Here is a 23,425-nt window from a genome sequence, read left to right on the forward strand (position 1 = left end):
AGCATTTTAGGGGACAGACCAAATTTCCTTAGCTTCCTCAGGAAGTAAAGGTGGGTCTTCTTGGCAGTGGACTCTGCTTGGTTGGACCAAGTCAGGTCATTTGTGATATTGACCCCGAGGAACTTAAAGCTTTTGACCTGTTCCACTTGCACACCACCGATGTAAATGGGGTCATGCGGTCCGCTACTCCTGAAGTCAACAACCAATTCCTTCATCTTGCTGACATTGAGAGATAGGTTATTGTCTTCGCACCATGCCACCGGTTTCTTAATTTCCTCTCTGTACTCAAACTCATCATTACCCGAGATAAGGCCTACAATTGTGGTGTCATCAGCCAATGCCAATAAATGCCAAAATTGCATTTGTCTTTTTTACCACAGGCTCCACCTGTAAATTAACCTTCTGGGAGTCTTGCACAAGGACTCCAAAGTCCCTTTGCATCTCTGATGTCTGAATCTTCTCCCCATTTAGATAATAGCCTGCACTATTGTTCCTTTTACCAAAATGCATGATCATACATTTTCCAACACTGCATTCCATCTGCCACTTTTTTGCCCATTCTTTCAATCTGTCCAAGTCCTGCTGCAATCACATTGCTTCCTCAGCACTACCTACCACTCCACCTATCTTTGTATCATCCACAAACTTTGCCACAAAACCATCATTTCCATTATCCAAATCATTGACAAACAATGTGAAAAGTAGTGGTCCCAATACTGACCCCTGAGGAACACCAGTAGTCACTGGCAGCCAACCAGAAAAGGTCCCTTTTATTCCCACTCACTGTCTCCTGTCTGTCAACCATTCCTCTGTCCATGCCTGTATCTTACCTGTAATGCCATAGGATTTTATCTTGTCAAGCAGCCTCGTGTGTGGCACCTTACAAATACCTTCTGAAAATCTAAGTAAATAACATCCACTCTGCTTGTTACTTCCTCAAAGAACTTTAACAGATTTGTCGGGCAAGATTTCCCTTTACAGAAACCATGCTGGCTTTGACTTATTTTATCATTAGTCTCCAAGTACCCTGAAACCTCATCCATAATAATACACTTTGTCACGTGACCAGCAACAATGAACATATAATTGAGTCAAGTTTTATAAACAAACATAAACATTTATTAAACTCTGCTCAACAATAGCGAAAAGTATTCAAATAACTAACTTACCCGGAAGTTAACTGCTATACGGTAACTCTGGAACAGTTCTTAAAATGGTAAATTGGAATGTCCAAGTGATTTAGATTAGATTAGATTAGATTAGATTCAACTTATTGTCATTGTGCAGAGTACAGATACAAAGCCAATGAAATGCATTTAGCATCTGACCAGAAATGCAAAGAATAATGTTATTTACAAAATAACTGCGAATAAAAAAAGTGCTACAGCTCACAAATATAAAAGTACTGAGACAGTGCAATACGGATGCAGTACTGTTTAGCGCTGTGATGTGAGGTTCAGCAGTGTCACAGCCTCAGGGAAGAAGCTCTTCTTGTGCTTGCTGGTGCCTACTGGATGGGAGGAGAGTAAAAAGTCCATGGTAAGGGTGAGATGCATCCCTGATAATGCTTTTTGCCCTGCCCAAGCAGAGTTTATGGTAGATGTTCTCAATGGTGGGCAATTGTGTGCCGATAATCCACTGGGCAGTTTTCACCACATGCTGGAGTGCTTTGCGGTCCGATACGGGACTACTGAGATGCAGTTGGTGAGTATGCTCTCAATGGTACAACGGTAAAAGTCCATCAGTATCCTGGAACAGAGGTGAGTTTTCTTCATGCTCCGCAGGAAATAAAGCGCTGTTGTGCCTTTTTGATCAGGGTGGAGGAGTTCAGTTTGGAAAGACTTACACAGTCAATTAGGAGAGACTTCTCAGGAAACGGATTTCTTCGAAGACGTGACATTACTGCTGATTCTCCAAGGATTCACGATGGAGGAAATAAAACGGCTTAAAGGAACTGACCTTTTTCTCGCAAGTGAACACTGCATAAACTTCCCTGATCTTGCAGGAGTTATCTCAGATGCAGGTCACTATTTCTGAACAAAGATTCAATAAGGTCGATCCTGTATTAAACTGCTGAACGACACCAACTTTACTCGATCCTTCAGGTTCCTGTACTTTAGTAAGGTCTTCACCCTCCAATACTAGTGCGTCATGATAGGAATATGCAGCATAATGGAGTAACTGTCGAATTAACTGACGAACTAAATTGAAATCTGCGTAACAACAGGGATTTCCCGTTATATACCTGTTGGGAATGTGTCATCAGGTGACCGCACACTGGCGGGAAAATTACATCACCCCACCATCACAAGATACTCAATTACATCATGGTCATAAGACAGTCACAAGATACCCACGAGGTATGTAACAACTTCACACTTTCCCAACCACTGAGATTAGACTAATTAGCCTATAATTTCCTTTCTTTTGCCTTCCTCCCTTCTTAAAAAGTGGAGTGACATCTGCAATCTTCCAGTCCTCCAGGATTATATTATGGAGGAATATATTATAATATATTTTATATATATATATATATATATATATATAATATTAGGAGAGATTATATACATAATATGTTATATTTTGCCAGAATCAAGTGATTCTAGAAAGATCATTACCAGTGCATCTGTTATCTCTTTAGCAACCTCTCTCAGGACTCTGGGATGTAGTCCATCTGATTCAGGTGACTTATGCACTTTAAGATGTTTGAGTTTGCACTTTTTCCTTTGTAATAGCAATGGCACTCACTCCTGCTCCCTGACACCCACGGACCTCTGGCACACTGCTAGCGTCTTCCATAGTGAAGATAGATGCAAAGTATCCATTTAGTTCATCTGCCATTTCTTTGTCCCAAGTTATTACTTCTTCTGTGGGGCATATTTATCCTGCACCTTATGAACTATTCCCAGAAACTTCAGCCATCTCTGCTCTGCTGTCATCCCTGCCAGTATCCTCCTCCAGTCCACCTGGGCAAGCTCCTCTCTCATGCCTCTGTAATTCCCTCTGTTCTATTGTGATGCTGATATATGTGACTTATGCTTCTCCCTCTCAAATTGCAGTATGCATTCAATCAAATTATGATCACTACCTCTTAAGGGTTCCTTTACATTAATATCTGGGTTATTACACAGCACCCAATCTAAGTTAGCCTTTCCCCGAGTAGGCTCAAGCACAATCTGCTCGAAAAATCCATCTCATAGGCATTCAACAAGTTCCCTCTCTTACGATCCGACACCAACCTAATTTGCCCAATCCCCTTGCATATTGAAGTCCTCCATTACAATTGCACCATTACCCTTATTACATATCTTTTCCAGCTCCCTTTGCAATCTCAACCCTACATCTTAGCTACTATATGGAGGCCTATATATGATTCCCATAATTTTTTTTTACCCTTGCAGTTTTTTAACTCCACCCATAAAGATTCAACAGTCTCTGACCCTTTGTCACCTCATTCTAAAGATGTAATTCCACCTCTTAACAACAGAACCACACCACCGCCTCTAACTTCCTGCTGTCCTTTAGGATATAAGGTATATCCTTTGACATTAAACTCCCAACTATGGCGTTCTTTCCGCCACGGCTCAGTGATGCTCACAATGTCATACTGACCAGTCTCTAATTTTGCACGAGTTCATCCATCTTATTCTGAATGCTATGCGCATTTAAATACAGCACTGTAAACCCTGCATTCTTTGCCCTTCTGAATTTTGCCCCTGTGGTGCAATCGAACTTTTTGCAATCATTGACTTGTCCTTCCTTCATATATCCATCATCTACATGTAAACCTGCTGGCTCATCCTCAGCTCTATCATCCTGGTTCCCATCTCCCGCCATATTAGTTTAAACCACTCCCAACAGCTCTAGTAATCCTGTTCGCAAGGCTGTTGTCCCTTTTGTACAGGTCCCACCTGCCCCAGAAGAAGTCCCAATTATCCAGAAGTCTGAATTCCTGCCCCCGCTCCAATTCTTCTGCCACCTCATTTTATTCCTATCCTTACTGTCATACGGCACAGGCAGCAGTCCCGGGATTACTACCCGTGAGGTCCTACTTCTCAGCTTCCTTCCTAACTCCCTGTATTCTTTTTTCAGGACCTCCTCCCTTTTTCTACCAATGTCATTGATACCAATATGTATCATGACTTGTGGCTGCTCATCCTCCCTTTTCAGGATATTGTGGACACGTTCAAAAACATCGCAGACCCTGGCACCTGGGAGGCAAGCTAATTCATGTTTCCTTTTGTGTTCACAGAATCACCTATCTGTCCCCCCGACTATAGGGTTCCCCTATCACTGCTGTCATCCTCTTCAGTTCCTTACCCTTCTGAGCTAAAGGGCCAGACTCAGTGCCAGAGGCACGGTGGCTGTTGTTCCCCCCAGGTAGGTCATCCCCCCTCTCCCCCAACAGTACTCAAAATGGAGTACTTATTGTTGAGAGGCGTGGCCACAGGGGTGCTCTCCACTATCTGATGTTCTCCCTTCCCTCTCCTGACAGTCACCCATTTATCTGTCTCCTATAGCCTTGAGGTGACTACCTCCCTGGAGCTCCTGTCTGTCACTGCTTCGCTTTCCCTAACAAGCACGAGGTCATCGAGCTGCAGCTCCAGTTCCCGAACACGGTCTTTAAGGAGCTGCATCACAATGCACCTGGAGCAGATGTGGCCATCAAGAGGCTGGAAATTTCCTGGAACTTTCACATCAGAGCAAGACACTAGCTCTGTAGACATTCCCCCTATACTCTGAAGATTTAAATAGGAAACAAGGAATGAGTTTACCTACTTACCTTGCCTCTGCCTGTTCTCACCGAAGCTCTGTTGAGCCAAAGCCTTACTATTCTGACTCAAGACTACTCCAATGACTGCTCCGCTAGGCGGTACCTCTCTTTTATCGAGACTGGGTTTTTAAAGCACTTTGCCAGTCTTGCGCGGGACCAATTCTGTTTCATCTGCACAGTACTCCAATCAATGACTCCCATCGAGAAAACTTCCTGATTTTCAAAGCTCTTTGCTGGACCTACGCAGGAACGCTTCTTTTGCATCTTTACAGTATTCCAATCAATGACTCCCATCGAAAAACTTCCTGCTTCATAAAGCTCTTTGCCGGACCAGCACGGGATCGTTTTTGGTGTGTCTGCATAGTACTCCAGTCAATGACTGGAGTTACAGTGGGGTTGTGTTCCTAAAAATCTCTCCGTATAGTAAATTTCCATAACTTGAATCCTATCTTTTGCATTCCTATGGGATGTTTTTTCTCTCAACAGTAACAATGAGTACCACAGCTGCTGGCTCAGGGCACAAAGAAATTCGCTTTTGAAACTGTCAAGGCAATCTCCTAAGTCGTCAGCTGCTGTGTTTGGAGGCATATGAGATTGCAGATGCTTATCACATTCCAGAATTCAGTCTACGTTGAAACATAGCACTTTAAACAGAATCAGAATCAGGCTTAATATCACTGGCATATGTCATGAAGTTTGTTGTCTTTGTGGCAGCAGTCCAACGCAGTACATAGTAATAGAAAAAAGCTGTGAATTATAGAAAGTATATATATTAAATAGTTAAATAAGTAGTGCAAAGATAAACAAAAATGTTGTGAGGTCATATTCATGGGTTCAATGTTCATTTAGAAATCGGATGGCAAAGAGGAAGAAGCTGTTGCTGAACTTACTGACATCTTGGAAAACACTTGAGGAAGTAAATAAATATACTGGGCAATAAAATGAACTATCTGTGCTTAAAAACACAATATTTTCTGCACATGCATCAAGAAATGAGAGTTGAATATAATAAAAAACAGAATGTCTTGTTTCTTCCCCATTTGTCGTTGTGGAAGGTATGCTATTTTAGTTTACAGATGACATGAAGATTGGTGGCAGTGTGAATTGTAAAGAAATTTTTAAGGTTACACATTCAGATGGAATGTGCATTGGCAAATGGAATTTGATCCCTGCAAATCTGAAGCATTGAATTTTGGGAAGTCAGATGAGGGTTAGACAAGTACATGTTTAATTTTTTCACGCTTAAGTTTACATGAGAACAAATTTTATTCCATAGGTCAGATTTTTGTAGTGATTTGCGAATTCCATAAGGGTGAATGTCAATAACCGAAATGGCTATAACACAGATCACCTGAACACAGGTTGTTGTGCTCATAGTAAATTCAGTGGCTTGCTTCACTGATTGGGCTGCTCCTGAGCTCCATCCACTGGTGCTTTCAAATATCAGAGATGAGCAAATTTGGAAGAGGCACAAAGTGATGAGGTGATTGGTGTGTGAATATACTTTTTGGCCAATTACCGCATGTAGTCAGGCAATCTGTGATTGTTCCAAGCAGGGGGGCTCAGAAGGACAGACAGATTAGGAGAATGGGCAAAGTGGCAGATGGAATACAGTGTTGAGAAGTGTGTGGTTATGCACTTTGGGAGAAGGAATAAAAACACAGACTATTTTCTGAACAGGGAGAAAATTCAAAAATTTAAGATGCAAAGGGACTTGGGAGTTACCATGCAGGATTCCCTAAAGGAAGATTGAATCGGTTGTAAAGGAAGCAAATGCAATGTTAACATTTATTTTGAGAGGACTAGAATATAAAAACAATGATGTAATTCTGAGGCTTTATAAGACAGTGGTAAGGCCTCAGTTGGAGTATTGTGAGCAGTTTTGGGCCCCTTGTCTGAGAAAGGATGTGCTAACATCAGAGAGTGTTCAAAGGAGGTGCACAAAAATGATTCAGGGAACGCAAGGCTTATCACATGAGGAGCATTAGACAGCTCTAGGCCTGTACTCGCTGGAATTCAGAAGAATGAAGGGTGATCACCTGAAACCTGTCAAATGTTGAAAGGCATAGATTGAGTGGATGTGGAGAGAATGTTTCCTATAGTGGGGCAGTATGGGACCAGAAGGCACAACCTCAGAATAGAGGGATGTCCATCTAGAATGGAGGTTAGGAGGAATTTCTTTAGCCAGAGAGTGGTGAATATGTGGAATTTGTTGCTACGGTGCATCCAGGGGCCGGTGAATGCCAGATCATTGGGTGTATTTTTAAGGTGAAAGTTGATAGATTCTTGATAAGTCAGGGTGTGAAAAGCTTCTGACAAAGACAGGAGAATGAGGCTGAGAAGGAAATGGATCAGCTGTGTTCAAATGGCGGTGCAGACTCTATGGGCCGTATAGCCTAATTCTGCTCTTTTGTCTTCTGGTCTTATGGATTGTGAACCTGCAAGAAATATTTGATACTGAAGAATTCTTGATTGCCTTATGCTGCTGGGATGCACTGGATATTATCTGTGGAAGACTGACTGGCACAGTCTTTCATGACTGCCAGAGCAAGAACCAGGCATTTAAACCTTACCCTTCATAACCTCCCAACATAGACCATAATGCAACCATTCAGGATACTTGCAATAGTTCATCTGTAGAAGCTTATTAAGAATTCAGTTACAACCTAAACTTCCTTAATCTCCCAAGAAAGTAAAGATGCTGATGCGCTTTCCTTGTGTTTGCATCTATCTACTGGGTACGGGACAGATAATCTGATATGTTAACACCCAGAGTCAGAAGAATCAAAGACAACATAGGTGTAAAAGCAGGAGTTTACAAGAAGATGATCCAGAGGGAATTATCCTAAATTTTATCTTTAGCAGTGTTTGATGATATTTAAAGGAGTCAATGGTTATATCCAAGTTTTAACATTGCTTTTTTTTTTGTTTTTTCAGGGACTCAGCATCATTTTCAATGTGGCCCTGGCTCTGCTGAAGGTAAGATGGAAAAATAGAAACAAACACTAACCACTTTTAAGATAAGATTAGCTCTATTTGTCTATTTGAAACATATCATCAATCAATCACAATCAAAACAGTCCCAGGATGTGCTGGGGCAGCCATGTTTTTGGCACCAACATGGCACATCCACAACTTACTAACCCTAATTTTGTCACGTTATCCAGTCTAGCACTCTAGAACACACACTTCCTGAGGTGGATTGTAATTGATCTGTTTAAATCAAAAGTTAAAAATCTTTGTATGACACAGAATCAGTTTATATTGTTAAATGGGCTTGATGGTAGGAGGCAGAGGGTAATGATGTGTTTTTCTCACTGGAACTCTGTAACAAGTTGTGTATTGCAGGGATCAGTGCTGGGACCTGGATAATAAATGACTTGGATTGGAATGTTGGTATATGTTTAGTAAATTAGCAAATATTGATAGAGTTGTAGATTGCAAGGAAAATTATCTAAGTACACAGTGGACCATAGATCAGTTTAGTAAATCGAGCAGAGTAGTGGAAGATGGCATTTAGTTCAGACAAGTGTGACGTGATGCACTGAGGAATGTCAAATTTATAGGACATACAGTGAGAACTTGGGGTGCAAGTTCATAGCTGCCTGAAACTTGTAATACAGATAGATAGAGTAGTGAATAAGCCATTAGATATGCTGTCTCCATAGTCTGAGGCATTGAGCATAGGAGTTGGGATGTCATGTTGCAGCTGTACAAAATATTGTTTAGTTCACACTTGGAGTGTATACAGTCATGGTTTTGACACTGCAAGAATGTGGTAGCAATAGAGTGCAGAGATTCACCAGAATGTTTATCAGCATGGACTGCCTTAATTATGAGAGATTGGATAGGCTGGCTTTATTCTCACTGGAATGTAGGAGGCCAAGGGATGATCTTAGAGGTTTGTAAAATCAAGATGGGCAGAGAGGCATAGAGAGGGTGGATAAGCCAGAATCATTTTCCCAGGTCAGGGGAGTCTAGAACTAGAGGATATAGATTTAAGTTGAGAGGGGAAAAATTTAAAAAGTACCTGAAGACAAGGTTTTCACACAGAGGATGGTGGTTACCTGGACCAAGCTGCCAGGGGAGGTGGTGGAGGAAGATACAACTATAATGTTTCAAAGGCATTTAGACAGGTATTTGGCTAAGAAAGGCATAAAGGGATGTGACATTAGTGTGAACAGCATCATGGATGCCTGTCAACATGGTTAAGGATGAAATGTACATTTCTATGCTTATCAGAAGAAGGATTGGTGATTGATCACACTGGGCTATCTCTGGGCTTGACCTGATATTTGTAACTTCACAACTCAATCTCAATTTTATTTTAAAATTCAACTTCTTAATGGTAACTCTCTTTCCCAGTCTTCATTGTCAACGTACTTTGCTGCCAATCTCTGCCATTTGTAAAATTGCCATGTCCGTTATTAAAATATCCTTGGATTCATGCACCTTACTGTTGATGTGTGTGTTTCAACATCTTTTTCTACTTTTTTTTTCTTATGTAATTCCATCTTTGTGATGACTCACCACATTTCCTCAGATGGAAATGCTGACTTTAGGTAAAACATTTTCCTTCATTTCCCATCTTTTCATGCAGCATGAAAATTGTGCTTAGACACTTATAGTGTATCAGTGTATTGAGTCATATAGAATGGAAGCAGCTAATCCTGCATTTGGCCCATATCCCTCTAAGCCTTCCTATCTATGTACCTGTCCAAGTACATTTTAAATGTTGATAATGTACCTCCCTGAACCACTTCTTCTAGTAGCTCATTCCAAATATCAAAGTTCAAAGTAAATTTATTATCAAAGTACATATATGTCATCATATATTACCACCCTCTGGGTGGAAAAATTGCCACTCAATTCCTGTTAAATCTCTCCCCTGTCACCTTAAATCTATACCCTCTAATTCTTGATTCCTCAACCCTGAGAAAAAGACTGCTTCTATTCACCCTATCTCTGTCCCACATGGTTTTATAATTCTCTGTAAGATCACCCGTCATTCTCCTATGCTCCAGTGAATAAAGTGCCAGACTGCTCAACCTCTCTCCATAGCTCAGTCCCTCAAGTCCTAACAATATCTTCATATACCTTTTTTTGCACTTTTTTCGGCTTAATGGCATCTTTCCTATAGTAGGGTTACCAATACTGAACACAGTAATTCAATATGGTACAGGAACTATCTCTCCATCTCCATGTCCCAAGATCCTTATGAACTAGTGGATTTGAATCCTCCAGCTCCCCACTTAACATCACCATGTTCCCATTGCAGTGTGAGGCTGTTTCAGACAATAACTGAATGACCTGGTGCCAATGCTGACCTCCAGGTTCCTTGGCATGGCTCCCTGCCTTTCCAATAAGACCAATCTCTGGGCTTCCCATCAGCCATTGCCTTCCATTTGTACCTCTAGTAATCTGTCAGTTATTGGAGTTGTTTTATTGCTCTCTGGATGGTGAGTTTAATAAATTTGGTGTATCAATTAGATGCTTTATTACATCGTATAATAAATTAAACTATCCAACTTTTGATTGATTGTCCTTTATCCACTTCTAAATAATCATCATTTTGATAAGAACGCCCCTGTGTCTGGCAGGAAACGGACATCATTGGCCAGTCCACTTTTCAACTGGTCATTCTTAAGTGACCATATATATCATGTGGTGTGATTTCTTTGGGAAACTCTTCATGAAGCACTGCCAGACTTGCTGTGCTTCCCACTATGTCCACATCCTTCTGTGCATCTGAAGTATAAGGGTATCCACACAGATTCAGTGGCATCCATTTTTGTATGTAATACACTAAAAAAACTGTTAATCAGGAATCTGGAAGGAAGAGACATTGTTATGAACTACTGCCTATTACATACAAATACTCAGTCGCTGCATTGTTTTTGAAGATAATGTACACTGTAAACACACAATAGCCACAGTGCCCCTCTGCTGGATGTGAAAGACTGCTTTGTCCCAGAGCACATCAAACTGTTCGAGTTGAGTACATTGAAATGAACACTGAGAATGTTGCAGATTATTTTTATACATAGAAGATTTTTAAAAAATTGTTGCATAACATCTGCTAGTATATTTGTGGCTGCAATATTTCAGTTTCACATGATAGAGGAAGAGACACTTCAGCTAATGATGTCTGAGATGGCTTACAGATCATTTCCATCAGTCCCATTCTGCTATTTATTTTTCCAGTAACCTGTTCTCCATCTGTTTGCCCTGGAGTACAGGAGACTGAATCTCTTCATAAAGGTTTATAAAATTTATGCAAGGGGTAAATAGGGAAAGGAGAATCTAGAACTAAAGGGCATAGGTTTAAGGTAAGAGGGAAAAGATTTAAATAGGACCTGAGGGGTAAGTTTTTCACACAGAGGAAAGTAGGTGTATGAAATGAGATGGCAGAGAAAGATAGAAATGGATACAATTACAGTACTTAAAAGACATTTGAACAGGCACATGGATAGGCAATGTTTAGAGGTATATGGGCCAAATGTTGACAAATGAGATTAGTGTTGATTGTCATAGATGAGTTGGTTCCAATGCTCCGTTTCTGTGTTGTATAACTCTATGAATCTATATTTACAAATAAAGGGTCAGCCATTCTATGCATAATAGATGAGGCAAAATTTTTCCTCAGGGTCATTATTATTTGAGACTTTATTCAGGAAAGGCCAGTAGAAGCAGAGATTTTGAATATTTTCAAGCTGCAGGTGGTCACAATCTTGATGGGCTAGAGGGTGAAATGTTAATGAAATAAACAGGAATGCAGAGCTGAAGCTACAGTCAGCTCAGCCCAAATCTTATTGAATGGTGGAGCAGGCTTGGGGAACTGTAGCCTTCTCCTACTCATAATTGACATATTCGTAAGCAAGTGATGCGAGGAGGTATTTCTGTGAACAGCATCACCTTCAGGTGTAGAAAGACTGAAATATTTGCAGGCAGCTTCTGCCAGAAGTACAAAATGAATAAGCTTTTTCAGTTTCCTCCTGAGATTTCCGCTGTCACAGAAACCAATGAACTCTTTTACCTTCACTCCATGTGATATCAAGTAACATTTAACATCACTGGATACAGCAAAGTCTGTGGGTGCGTAAACATCTTAGCTGTAGTGCTTCTGCTCCAGGCTCAGCCACCAAGGTGCCCAGATGGATCTTATCCACAAAAAGCAGGACAAAACCATCTAACTAATTAGTACCCTACATGGAACGTCACTTGCTCCATAATTGAAATGTTCCCACAACCAATGGACTCACTTTGAAGGACTCTTCATTTCATGTTCTCAATATTTATTGTTTATTTATTTGTTATTCTGATTCAGATTATTATTATTTCCTCCTTTTTGTATCTGCACAGTTTGTTGTCTTTTGCACAGTAGTTGAACGCTCAAGTTGGTGCAGTCTTTCATTGATTCTGTTATGTTTATTATTCTGTTATGGATTTATTGAGTATGTCTGCAAGGAAATGAATCTCAGGGTTGTATATGGTGACATATATGTACCTTGATAATAAATTTAGTGTGAACTTTGGTGCAGATTATTATTGATGGATGTTGCCTTCTTGAGGTAGCGTTTCATGTAGATCCTATTAATGGTGGAGAGAGATGTCCCTTTGATGTATTAGGCTGAGTCCACTCTTCTCTGTAGCATCTTATATTCTTGTGCATTCAAATTGCCCTACCAGACCATGATGTAATCAGTTGGGATACTTTCAACAGTACATCTTTAGAACTTTTCTTCACTTCTCTTCTGAATTCAGTCATGAATATTATTTATTTCCTTTTATTGTTTGCATGATTTGTTTTTTTTTCCTGCACATTAGGTGTTTGACAATCTTTTTTAAATGGGTTCTATTAGGTTTCTTTGTTTTGTGGGTGCTTGTAAGGAGGTGAATCTCAAGATTGTATATAGTATACATCTTTGATAATAGAAGTGCTTTGAACGTTGAACTTTTTAGAGTATTTATTGACAAGCGGAACCTCCTTAATTTTCTAAGAAAGTAAAGAGGCCTATGTGCCTTCCTTGTGATTGCATCTATGTGCTGCACCCAGGACAAGTCCTCAAATATGTCAATAGCCAGCAATTTAAAGCTGTTGACCCTCTCCACTGGGTTAATGGCAAGTACATGCCAGACAATGAGCATCTCCAACAACAGTGTCCAACCATGTATCCTTAACATTTAATGGTATTATCATCTCCTAGTACTACACCAACAATATCCTTGGAGTCTCGTTGACCAAAACTCAACTGGACCCACAATGTTAATACTATGGCTGGAAGTGCAGGTCTGAGACTCATTATCCTGTGGTCAGTGGTTCGCCTCCTGACAGATTATTGCCATTACACTGTCATCAAGGCATAACTCAGGAGAGTGATGGCAAATTTGCCACTTGCTTGGGTGAATGTAACTCCATCGCCACCAACTGGATGAAGAACTTATTTAATGAGCACCACCAACACCACCTAAATTATTTATCTGTCTTGCTGGATGTGGTCATTGCCTCGGACTCTTGTGGTGTGGTTGTTGCTGGCCACTTATCAATAGTGTTTGTATATTGTCTGAGTTTTGCTGCATACAAACACAGGCTGTCTCATTTGCTAAGCAGTTGTAAGTGGAATTGCACATTGTATATCATCACTTCTGAACTCCCGATAGAAGAAAGACCAATGATAAAGGAAATAGTTAAGCATAGAACATTGACATGAAGAATTCCAGCAGTGATGAAATGTAGTCAAGATTTATCTCTTGACAGTTTTTGTTTTGCAATTCACCTTCATTTTATGCTTCCGACCTCCTTTCGCCAATGGGAGCAGTTTCGATTTATCTTTTCCCTTTGTACCCATAATGTCATTAAGTATCTCTTATTAGATCCCTTTGCATCCTCTCTGTTCCAGGGAGAACAACCCCAGCTTCTCCAGCCCATTACATAACACAAGACCAGAATCAGGTTTATCACTGGCTTATATGTGTGGGCACGTGGCCAAGTGGTTAAGGCATTGGACTAGCGACCTGAAGGTTGTGAGTTCGAGCCAAGGCAACATGTGTTGTGTCCTTGAGCAAGGCACTTAATCACATATTACTCTGCGATGACACTGGTGCCAAGCTGTATGGGTCCTAATGCCCTTTCCTTGGACAACATTGGTGTCGTGGAGAGTGGAGACTTGCAGCACGGGCAACTTCTGGTCTTCCATACAACCTTGCCTAGCCTGCGCCCCGGAGAGTCAAGACTTTCCAGGTGCAGATCCATGGTCTCGCAAGACTAACGGATGCCTTTAAATTTTAAATATGTCAGGAATATGTTGTTTCGTGGCAGCAGTGCAGTGTAGAGACATAAAGTTGGCATACATTACAAAATATATAAATAGTGCAAAAAAGAAACACAGCAGAGTTCACGGACCATTCTGAAATCTGGTGGCAGGGGTGAAGAAGCTGTTCCTAAATCATTGATTGTGGGTCTTCATGCTCCTGCACATTCTCCCAGTGGGTAGTGACGATAAGCAGGCATGTTCTAGATGGTGAAGGTCCTTAATGATGGATACTGCCTTCCTGAGACATCACATTTTCAAGTTGTCTTCGATGGTGGAAAAGGTTATGCCCGAGATGAAACTGGCTACTTCTACCTCTAGTGATCCTGTGCAGTGCAGCCTCCATACTAGGTTGTGATGCTACCGGTCCGAATGTTCTCCTGCAAGAAGATGAATCTCAAAGTTGCATATGATATAAACACTTTGATAATAAATTTGAACTTTTGAAGCAGGTGGAAATCTTAGACCACAGCAGTGAGAGGTTGAAGATGTCCTTGAACACTCCAGTTGGTTGGCACAGGTTTTCAGTACCCAGCCTCTTGAATGATGTTCTGATGTCAGCCTCGAAGACCAAGATCACGGGTCACTGTATCCTATGGGGATTTACACAGGCTTAATGTTATTCTTCCTTTAAAAAGTATGCATAAAAATTGTTGAGCTTACTGGGAGTGAAGAAGCACTGTTATTTATAGTGTAAGGTTTTGCCTTGTAGGAGGTTATGGAACCCTACCATAGCCATGTGCATCTGGTTGTGTCACTAACTTCACATAGAAATGCATTTTTGCTGTCATGGTGGCCTTCTGTAGGTCATATCTGGACTTCTTGTAGAGTTTTGGAACACTGGTCTTGAACGTTACAGATCTTGCCCTCAGCAGACTGGTTCATCCAGAACTTCTGTTTTTGAGAATGCTCAGTATGTTTTTGAAGGCACATGCTCATCCACACAGGTCTAGATAAAGCCAGTGACAACTGTGGACATTTACTCAAATCCAAAGTTGAATTTCTGGATATGTCCACTAATTAAAAGCAATCCTATAAATGTTCATCTGCCTCCCTTGACCATACTTACGGGTTCCTCACCACTGGTGCTGCAGTCTTCGGTCTCTGCTTATATGGTGGGAATAAAAGTACAGCCAAGTGATCAGACTTGCTAAAGGTATCAATGTCAACTTCACTTCCAGTCCATTTGTTACAAGTACACTGATTGTTGACTTCAGAAAGGGAAAGGAGAGCAAACGTAAGTCTACATTAGAAGGTCAAGGGTGCAGTCAGCTGCTATAAATTCCTGGCTGCTAACATATCAGATGACCTGTCCTAGACCCAGCACATAGATGCAATCATCAGGAAAGTGTACCAATGTATTTACTTTCTTTGGAGAGTAAGGTGGTCCAGCATGTCTCTGAACATTCCAACAAACTTCTATAGACGTATTTTTGAAAGTATCCTGACAGGTAGCATCATGGTCTATTATGGCAATTGAAATGTACAGGAATGTAAGAAGCTGTACAGAGCAATGGACTGAGCTCAGTACATCACAGGCACATTCCTCACCACTAATGGTAGTATCTACAAAAGGTGCTGCCTGAAGAAGGTAATATCCATCATTGGTGATCCCCATCTCTTACCGAAAGCCAGATGTCCCACACCGTCAGGTTCAAGAACAGTTACTTCTCTTCAGATCAAGAACTGAATGGTTGAAAAGAAGCAACACACATCAAAGTTGCTGGTGAACGCAGCAGGCCAGGCAGCATCTCTAGGAAGAGGAACAGTCGACGTTTCAGGCCAAGACCCTTCGTCAGGATTAACGGAAGGAAGAGTTAGTAAGAGATTTGAAAGTGGGAGGGGGAGATCCAAAATGATAGGAGAAGACAGGAGGGGGAGGGATGGAGCCAAGAGCTGGACAGGTGATTGGCAAAAGGGATATGAGAGGATCGGGGAGAAAGACGGGGGGGGGGGAGGGAACCCAGAGGATGGGCAAGGCGTTTAGCCAGAGGGACAGAGGGAGAAAAAGGAGAGTGAGAGAAAGAATGTGTGTATATAAATAAATAACTGATGGGGTACGAGGGGTAGGTGGGGCATTAGCAGAAGTTAGAGAAGTCAATGTTCATGCCATCAGGTTGGAGGCTACCCAGACGGAATATAAGGTGTTGTTCCTCCAACCTGAGTGTGGCTTCATCTTTACAGTAGAGGAGGCCGTGGATAGACATGTCAGAATGGGAATGGGATGTGGAATTAAAATGTGTGGCCATTAGGAGGTAAGGGAAGAAGTGTAAGGGCATGTGTAGCACTTGCTCCGCTTACAAGGATAAGTACCGGGAGGGAGATCAGTGGGGAGGGATGGGGGGGACAAATGGACAAGGGAGTCGTGTAGGGAGCAATCCCTGTGGAAAGCAGAGGGGGGTGAGGGAAAGATGAGAGTGGTGGGATCCCGTTGGAGGTGGTGGAAGTTACGGAGAATAATATGTTGGACCCGGAGGCTGGTGGGGTGGTAGGTGAGGACCAGGGAAACCCTATTCCTAGTGGGGTGGCGGGAGGATGGAGTGAGAGCAGATGTGCGTGAAATGGGGGAGATGCGTTTGAGAGCAGAGTTGATGGTGGAGGAAGGGAAGCCCCTTTCTTTAAAAAAGGAGGACATCTCCTTTGTCCTGGAATGAAAAACCTCATACTGAGAGCAGATGCGGCGGAGACGGAGGAATTGCGAGAAGGGGATGGCATTTTTGAAAGAGACAGGATGAGAAGAGGAATAGTCCAGATAGCTGTGAGAGTCAATAGGCTTATAGTAGACAACAGTGGATAAGCTGTCTCCAGAGATAGAGACAGAAAGATCTAGAAAGGAGAGGGAGGTGTCGGAAATGAACCAGGTAAACTTGAGGGCAGGGTGAAAGTTGGAGGCAAAGTTAATAAAGTCAACGAGCTCAGCATGCGTGCAGGAAGCAGCGCCAATTCAGTCGTCGATGTAGTGAAGGAAAAGTGGGGGACACATACCAGAATAGGTACGGAACATGGATTGTTCCACAAAGCCAACAAAAAGGCAGGCATAGCTGGGACCCATAGCTACACCTTTAGTTTGGAGGAAGTGGGAGGAGCCAAAGGAGAAATTATTAAGAGTAAGGACTAATTCCACTAGACGGAGCAGAGTGGTGGTAGAGGGGAACTGATTAGGTCTGGAATCCAAAGAGAAGCGGGGATGGAAGTATATAGGGACTGGATATCCATGGTGAAAATAAAGCGGTGGGGGCCAGGGAACTTAAAATCATCAAAAAGTTTTAAGAGTGTGAGAAGTGTCATGAACATAGGTAGGAAGGGATTGAACAAGGGGGGATAAAACCGTGTCGAGGTATGCAGAAACGAGTTCGGTGGGACAGGAGCAAGCTGAGACGATAGGTCTGCCAGGAGAGGCAGGTTTGTGGATCTTGGGTAGGAGGTAGAAACGGGAAGTGCGAGATGTGGGAACTATAAGGTTGGTAGCAGTGGATGGGAGATCCCCAGAGCTGATAAAGTCGGTGATGGTGTGGGAGACAATGGCCTGGTGCTCCTTAGTGGGGTCACGATCGAGGGGTAAATAAGAGGAGGTATTCGCGAGTTGTCGCTGTGCCTCGGCAAGCTAGAGGTCAGTACGCCAGACTACAACAGCACCTCCCCTTATCGGCGGGTTTAATAATATGTTTAGAATTAGTGTGGAGGGATTGGAGAGCAGAACGTTCCGAAGGAGTGAGGTTGGAATGGGAACAAGGTGCGGTGAAGTCGAGATGGTTGATGTCCCGTCGGCAGTTAGCAATAAAGAGATCCAGAGCAGGCAGAAGACCAGAGCGGGGTGTCCATGAAGAAGAGGAGGGTTGAAGACGGGAGAAGGGGTCATCAGTGGGGGTGGAAGAGTCCTTGCCGAAGAAGTAGGCTCGGAGACAGAGACGGTGGAAGAAGAGTTCCGCATCATGGTGAACACGGAACTCGCTGAGGTGTGGGTGAAGGGGCTGGAAATTCAAGCAACACACATCAAAGTTGCTGGTGAACGCAGCAGGCCAGGCTCTTCCTAGAGATGCTGCCTGGCCTGCTGCGTTCACCAGCAACTTTGATGTGTGTTGCTTGAATTTCCAGCATCTGCAGAATTCCTGTTGTTTGCAGTTGAAAAGAAGTAGCCAGAAGTAGCTATTCTTGAACCAACTAACACAACCCTAATCACTACAGTTTAGCACCATTTTGAACACTTTGCAGTAAAAGGGTTTTCATTCATTCTTATAAATGCTGTGGTTCATTTATGATTTTTTGTGAATGCTGCTTATATGATATGCGCATGTGATGCTGCTGCAAGTAAGTTTTTCATCACAGCTGTACTTCTACATGTGTCGATAAACTCAACTTTGACATTTTCCTATAACCTTCAATTTTCCTGTGTTTACCTGTCTCAGCCTTCAGTGCACTTGATAGCTCAGCATCCTCAGGTCTCTGGATTTGTTGATACAAAAGATTCACAACTTTCTGAGAGAAAAGGTACAGGTGAGCAAGGACGGGATGATAGGGAGGACATAATAGCAGTGTCTAGAGATTACATTCTTCCGGGATCATCCAGTGAGGCCATGCTGGTAGAACTTAGAAACAAGAAGGAGGGAGGTCGCTCTAATGGGGCAGTAGGGTTGTATTATACACCCCCCCCCCGCATAATCAGTGTGAACTTGAGGAGCAGGTGTGTAGAAAATTTGTTCGTTCTTGTAAAAATAACAGGTTTGTATTAACGTAGATTTTAATAGCCCCAATATTGATTGGACTACCCAGAGTGTTAAGGGCCTGAACGGGGTAGACTTTGTGAAATATCTCTAGGAAAGTTTCCTGAGTCAATATATAGAAGCCTCTTTTTGGGAAGGTGCAATACTGTACATCCTCTTAGGGAATGAGACAGGGTGAGTGACTAAAGTGGCAGTCAGGGAGTAATTTAGCTCTAGTAATAATGATTCTATTATTTTTAAGGAAGAGATGGAAAAGGATAGGACAGGTACACAGGTTAAGGTCCTAAACTGAAGCAGATGTAATTTTGGAGAACTAGAAAGGATCTAGCAGAGGTCGATTGGATGAGCCTGTTGAAAGGAAAGGAGTGAATGGCAAGTGGGAGTCTTAAAAGTAAGATAAGCAAGTGTCCGTGTTCAATTGAAGGTTAAACTTGGCTGACAAGAGATATTGAGATTCCCCTCAAGAAAAAGAAGGAGGCATACACTGGTTTTAGAAGCTTAGGATTGAGCAAATCACTTGTTGACTTTAAAAGGATGGTAGGTAGGCTGATGCCGGTGAACAATGGGTAGTTTTAACCACTATAGAGCCTTGTCCACTGTAGTTTCTGTACCATGCAGCAATGCAGCATGTTAGTATGCTCTCTCCTACACATCTGTAGAAGGTCCTGAGTATTGTGAGCATAGTCCAGCTTTCTTCAGACTCCTCAGAAAGTAGAGGCATAGGTGAGGTTTTTTTTGATTGTGTAGTATATGTTCTGGAACCATGAGAGGCTGTGTGAGATGTGCACTCGCAGGAGTTGGAGGCTTCGCAGTTTTTACTGCTGTGCCGCTGATGTTAAAGAGGGTTGTAAGTGGTGTGAGTACACCTGAAGTTGATAACCATCTCCTTTGTCATGTTGACATTGAAGAAGAGGTTATTTATGTGGCATTAGGCCTTCCAACTTCTCTCTGTAGGCCATCTTGTCACTTGTCATTGTTGGTGATGAACCCCCACCACTATTGTGACATCCACAAATATGACAATGTAATTACTCAGTATTTGGCTGTGCAGCCATGTATAAGCAGAGTGTGTAACAGTGGGTTCAGTACACAGCTGTGTTGAGAATCATGGGGAGGAAAGAATGGTTCTGCATCCTGACTGTCTGAGATCTATTGGCTAGGAAGTCCAATACCTAGTTGCACAGTGGGGTACTTAGACTGAGGAGTAGAAATTTGTTCACTGAGGTCTGTGGGAAAATAAATGAAATCCAGAAAGAGCATTCTGACATGTGTCCATGTTTTCTAGGTGTGCATGCTCTGTCAGTAAACATATTGGTGAGTGTCCAGCGTTGCAGGAAAGGAGTTTTTTATGTGTGCTATTATCAGCCATTCAAAGCACTTCATGGTAATTGCTGTTAGTGCCACTGGGTGGTAGTTGTTTAGCTCGAAAGGTATAGAGTTCTTTGGTATATGGATGATGGAGGCCGATTTGAAGCATGTGGGGACAGCAATCTGGATGAGTGAAGTGCTGTAGATATCCGTTGAAAGCTGGTGTGTACACTCCCTGAGTACTCCACCTGAGATGTTGTCTGGCCCGGCAGCTTCACAGGGATTGACTCTCTGCAGAGTCCTTCTCACGTCCACTACTGTATAAACAGTGGCTACTCACCTGAAAGGGGAGATTGCTTTCATGGCTATTGTTATGGTGCATGCTTAAAAGAATGCATAAAAGTTGTCTAGAGCATTGGGGACAGAGGCGTAGCTAGTACAATCAACGCTGTTTTCTCTTGCATAGTCAATAATGCCCTTGACACTGGGGATCATTATTGGATGGACGTTCCTGAATTTTTTATGTGTAGGTGGTCTTTGCCCTCTTGATGCCTAACATGAGGTTTCTCTTGGCTGTTCTGGGTGCTTTTCTGTCTCCAGACTTGAAGGCTGTGTCCCAGGCTTTTAGTAGGGAGCGTACTTCTGCATTCAGCAAGGGCTTCAGGTTGGGCCATGAAATAACTATTCTTGAGGCACTGACATCACCTACACACTTACAGATGTAGCCAGTAACAGATACGGCATATTACTCAAGATCTCTGCCTTCTCCATTTGTGGCAGCCTCCTTCAACATCTGCCAGTTAGTCTGTTCAAAAGTCTCCTGCAATTATGAAGAGACCATCTGGATGTTCGTTTTGTAGAGAGCTGATGATGCTGCAAGTCTCTCCCAGTGCAGCTTCGGCGTTTGCTCAGGTGTATGTAGACAGTGGTGGTGAACATAACAGTAAATTCCATGAGCAGGTAATGCGAATAATGTGTGAGTAGGTAAGGAGGATAAATCTCCAGAGTGTGCAGCCTGACAGTCCGCATCCTCAGACTGTGTAGGAAGCTAGTGAAGAAATCAGAGAGGCCTTTGCCGAGATATTTGTTTCATCATTAGCAACTGGTGAAGTTTCCAAAGGGTGGAATTTGGCCAATGTTGTTCCATTGTTTAAAAAGGATAGCAAGAACAAGCCAGTGAACAACCACAGGCCAGTCAGCCTGACAGCTGTAGTGAGGTAATTACTGGAGAGAATTCTGAGGGAAAGGATCTGCCAATATTTGGATAGAGAGAGTCTGATTAGGAGGAGTCGACAAGGTGGATGAGGGGGAGGGCGGCAGATGTTCTTTATTTGGACTATAGCAAGGCTTTTACCAAACTCCCGCATGGTAGGCTGGTCTGGAAAGCTAGGTCCATGGAATCCAGGGAGAGCTAGTTAGGTGAATTCAAAATTGGCTTAGAGATGGGAAGTAGAGGGTGGTGTTTAAAGGTTGCTTCTCAGAATGGATGTCAGTGACTAGGGTGTGCTGCAGGGGTAGGTGTTGGAACTCTTGATATTCATTATTTATATAAATAACTTGGATGTAAATGCATACGGCTTAATCAGCAATTTTGCAGATGACGCAAAATTAGGAAGCATTGTAGTTAGTGAAGAAAGTTATTGCAGATTACAAGAGGATCTTGATCAGTTAGAGAAGTAGGCTGAGGAATAGCAAACAGATTTCCATAGATTTAGTGTGAGGTTATGCAATTTGGAAAGTCAAGTCAGTGTAGTACCTATACTATGAATGTTAGGGCACTAGAGAGTGTAATGGGACTGAAGGACTTCTGAGTATAAGTACATAGTTTGTTAAAAGTGATGTCACAGGGAGACAGGGTGGTGAAAAGGGTATTTAGCATGTTGGCCTCCATCAGTCAATGCATTCAGTATAGGAGTTGGGACATTATGTTGCAGTTGTAAAAGTTGTTGGTGAGACCACACTTATACTACATAGTATAAGTACTGTGTACAGGTTTAGTCGCCCTGCTCAGTTTATACTGGAAATGATGTAGAAAAGGTTTACTAGAGAGTTGCCAGATCTAGAGGGCCTGAGTTACAGGTTAGATCTGAATGAAGGTTGATGTTATAGAAATGTTTAAAGTTATGAGAGACATGTATAAAATGGATGGTAGTAGTATTTTCCCCAAGGTAGAAGAGTCCAAAACTAACAGCACATAAATTTAGAATGAGAGGGGAAAGATTTCACACAGAAGATGATGAGGATATAACAAGCTGTCAGAAGAATTAGTTGAGGCAAGTACAATAGCATCATTTAAAAAGCACTTGGATAAGTACATGGAAGGGCGAGGTTTAGAGTGATATGGGTCGAACACAGGAAATTGGAACTGGGTGGGTGATCACCGTGGTTGGGATGGACTTGTTGGTCGCAAGGACTTGTATCATAAGACAATAAGATATAGGAGCAAAGGAGGTCATTTGGCCAATCAAGTCTGTACTACCAGTTCATCATGGTTGATCCATTTCCCTCTCAGCCCCAATCTCCTGCCTTCTCCTTGTATCCATTCATGCCCTGACTAGTCAACCACTACCTTAAATATACCTAATGACTTGGCCTTCACATCTGCCTGTGGCAATGAATTCCATGGATTCACCACTCTGGCTAAAGAAATTCCTCCTCGTCTCTGTTCCAAATGGATGTTCCTCTAAGGCATCTTCTGGCCTTGGATTCCCCCACAATAGGACACATCTTCTCCACATCTTTCAAACCTGGAACATTTTTCAGAACTTCCTTTGAAGTCTATCCGAATAATGTCAGCACATCCTTCCTTAGATAATGGGCTCAAAACTGCTCACAATACTCCAACTGAGGCCTCACCAGTGCCTTATAACAGCTCAACATGCTTTTATATTCTAGTCCTCTCAAAATGGATGCTAACATTGCATTTGTCTTCCTTACCACCAATTTAACCTCCCTACTTAGAAAATAGTCTACGCTTTAATTTCTTTTACCAAAGTACATGACCAGACACTTCCTGACACTATATTTCATCTGCCACTTCTTTTCCCATTCTCCTAATCTGTCTATGTCCTTCAGGAGCCTCTCTACTTCCTCAACAGTATCTGCCCCTCCATCTATTTTTGTATTGTCCACAAACTTGGCCACAAAATTCCCGTCATCCAAATTATTGACGTATATCATAAAAAGAAGCGCCTCAAACACAGACCCCTGTGGAACGCCACTAGTCACTGACAGTAACTAGGCTCCCTGTATTCCCACTCTTTGCCTCCTGCTAATCAGCCAATACTCTATCCATGCTAGTATCTTTCCTG

General features: G+C 42.3%; 1 protein-coding gene across 4 annotated transcripts in view; it reads left to right on the forward strand.

The window, feature by feature from the left end:
- rabgap1l (RAB GTPase activating protein 1-like) overlaps positions 1 to 23,425 on the forward strand; it is a 586,024-nt gene that overhangs the window by 404,340 nt on the left and 158,259 nt on the right. For all 4 annotated transcript variants that reach the window (XM_063063651.1, XM_063063652.1, XM_063063655.1 and 1 more), the window contains one exon: positions 7,712 to 7,753. In XM_063063651.1, coding sequence (XP_062919721.1) covers positions 7,712 to 7,753 — 42 coding nt within the window. The remainder of the gene's footprint in view (positions 1 to 7,711; positions 7,754 to 23,425) is intronic.

The sequence above is a fragment of the Mobula hypostoma genome, chromosome 12, assembly GCF_963921235.1.
Source record: "Mobula hypostoma chromosome 12, sMobHyp1.1, whole genome shotgun sequence".
NCBI classification, from domain to species: domain Eukaryota; kingdom Metazoa; phylum Chordata; class Chondrichthyes; order Myliobatiformes; family Myliobatidae; genus Mobula; species Mobula hypostoma.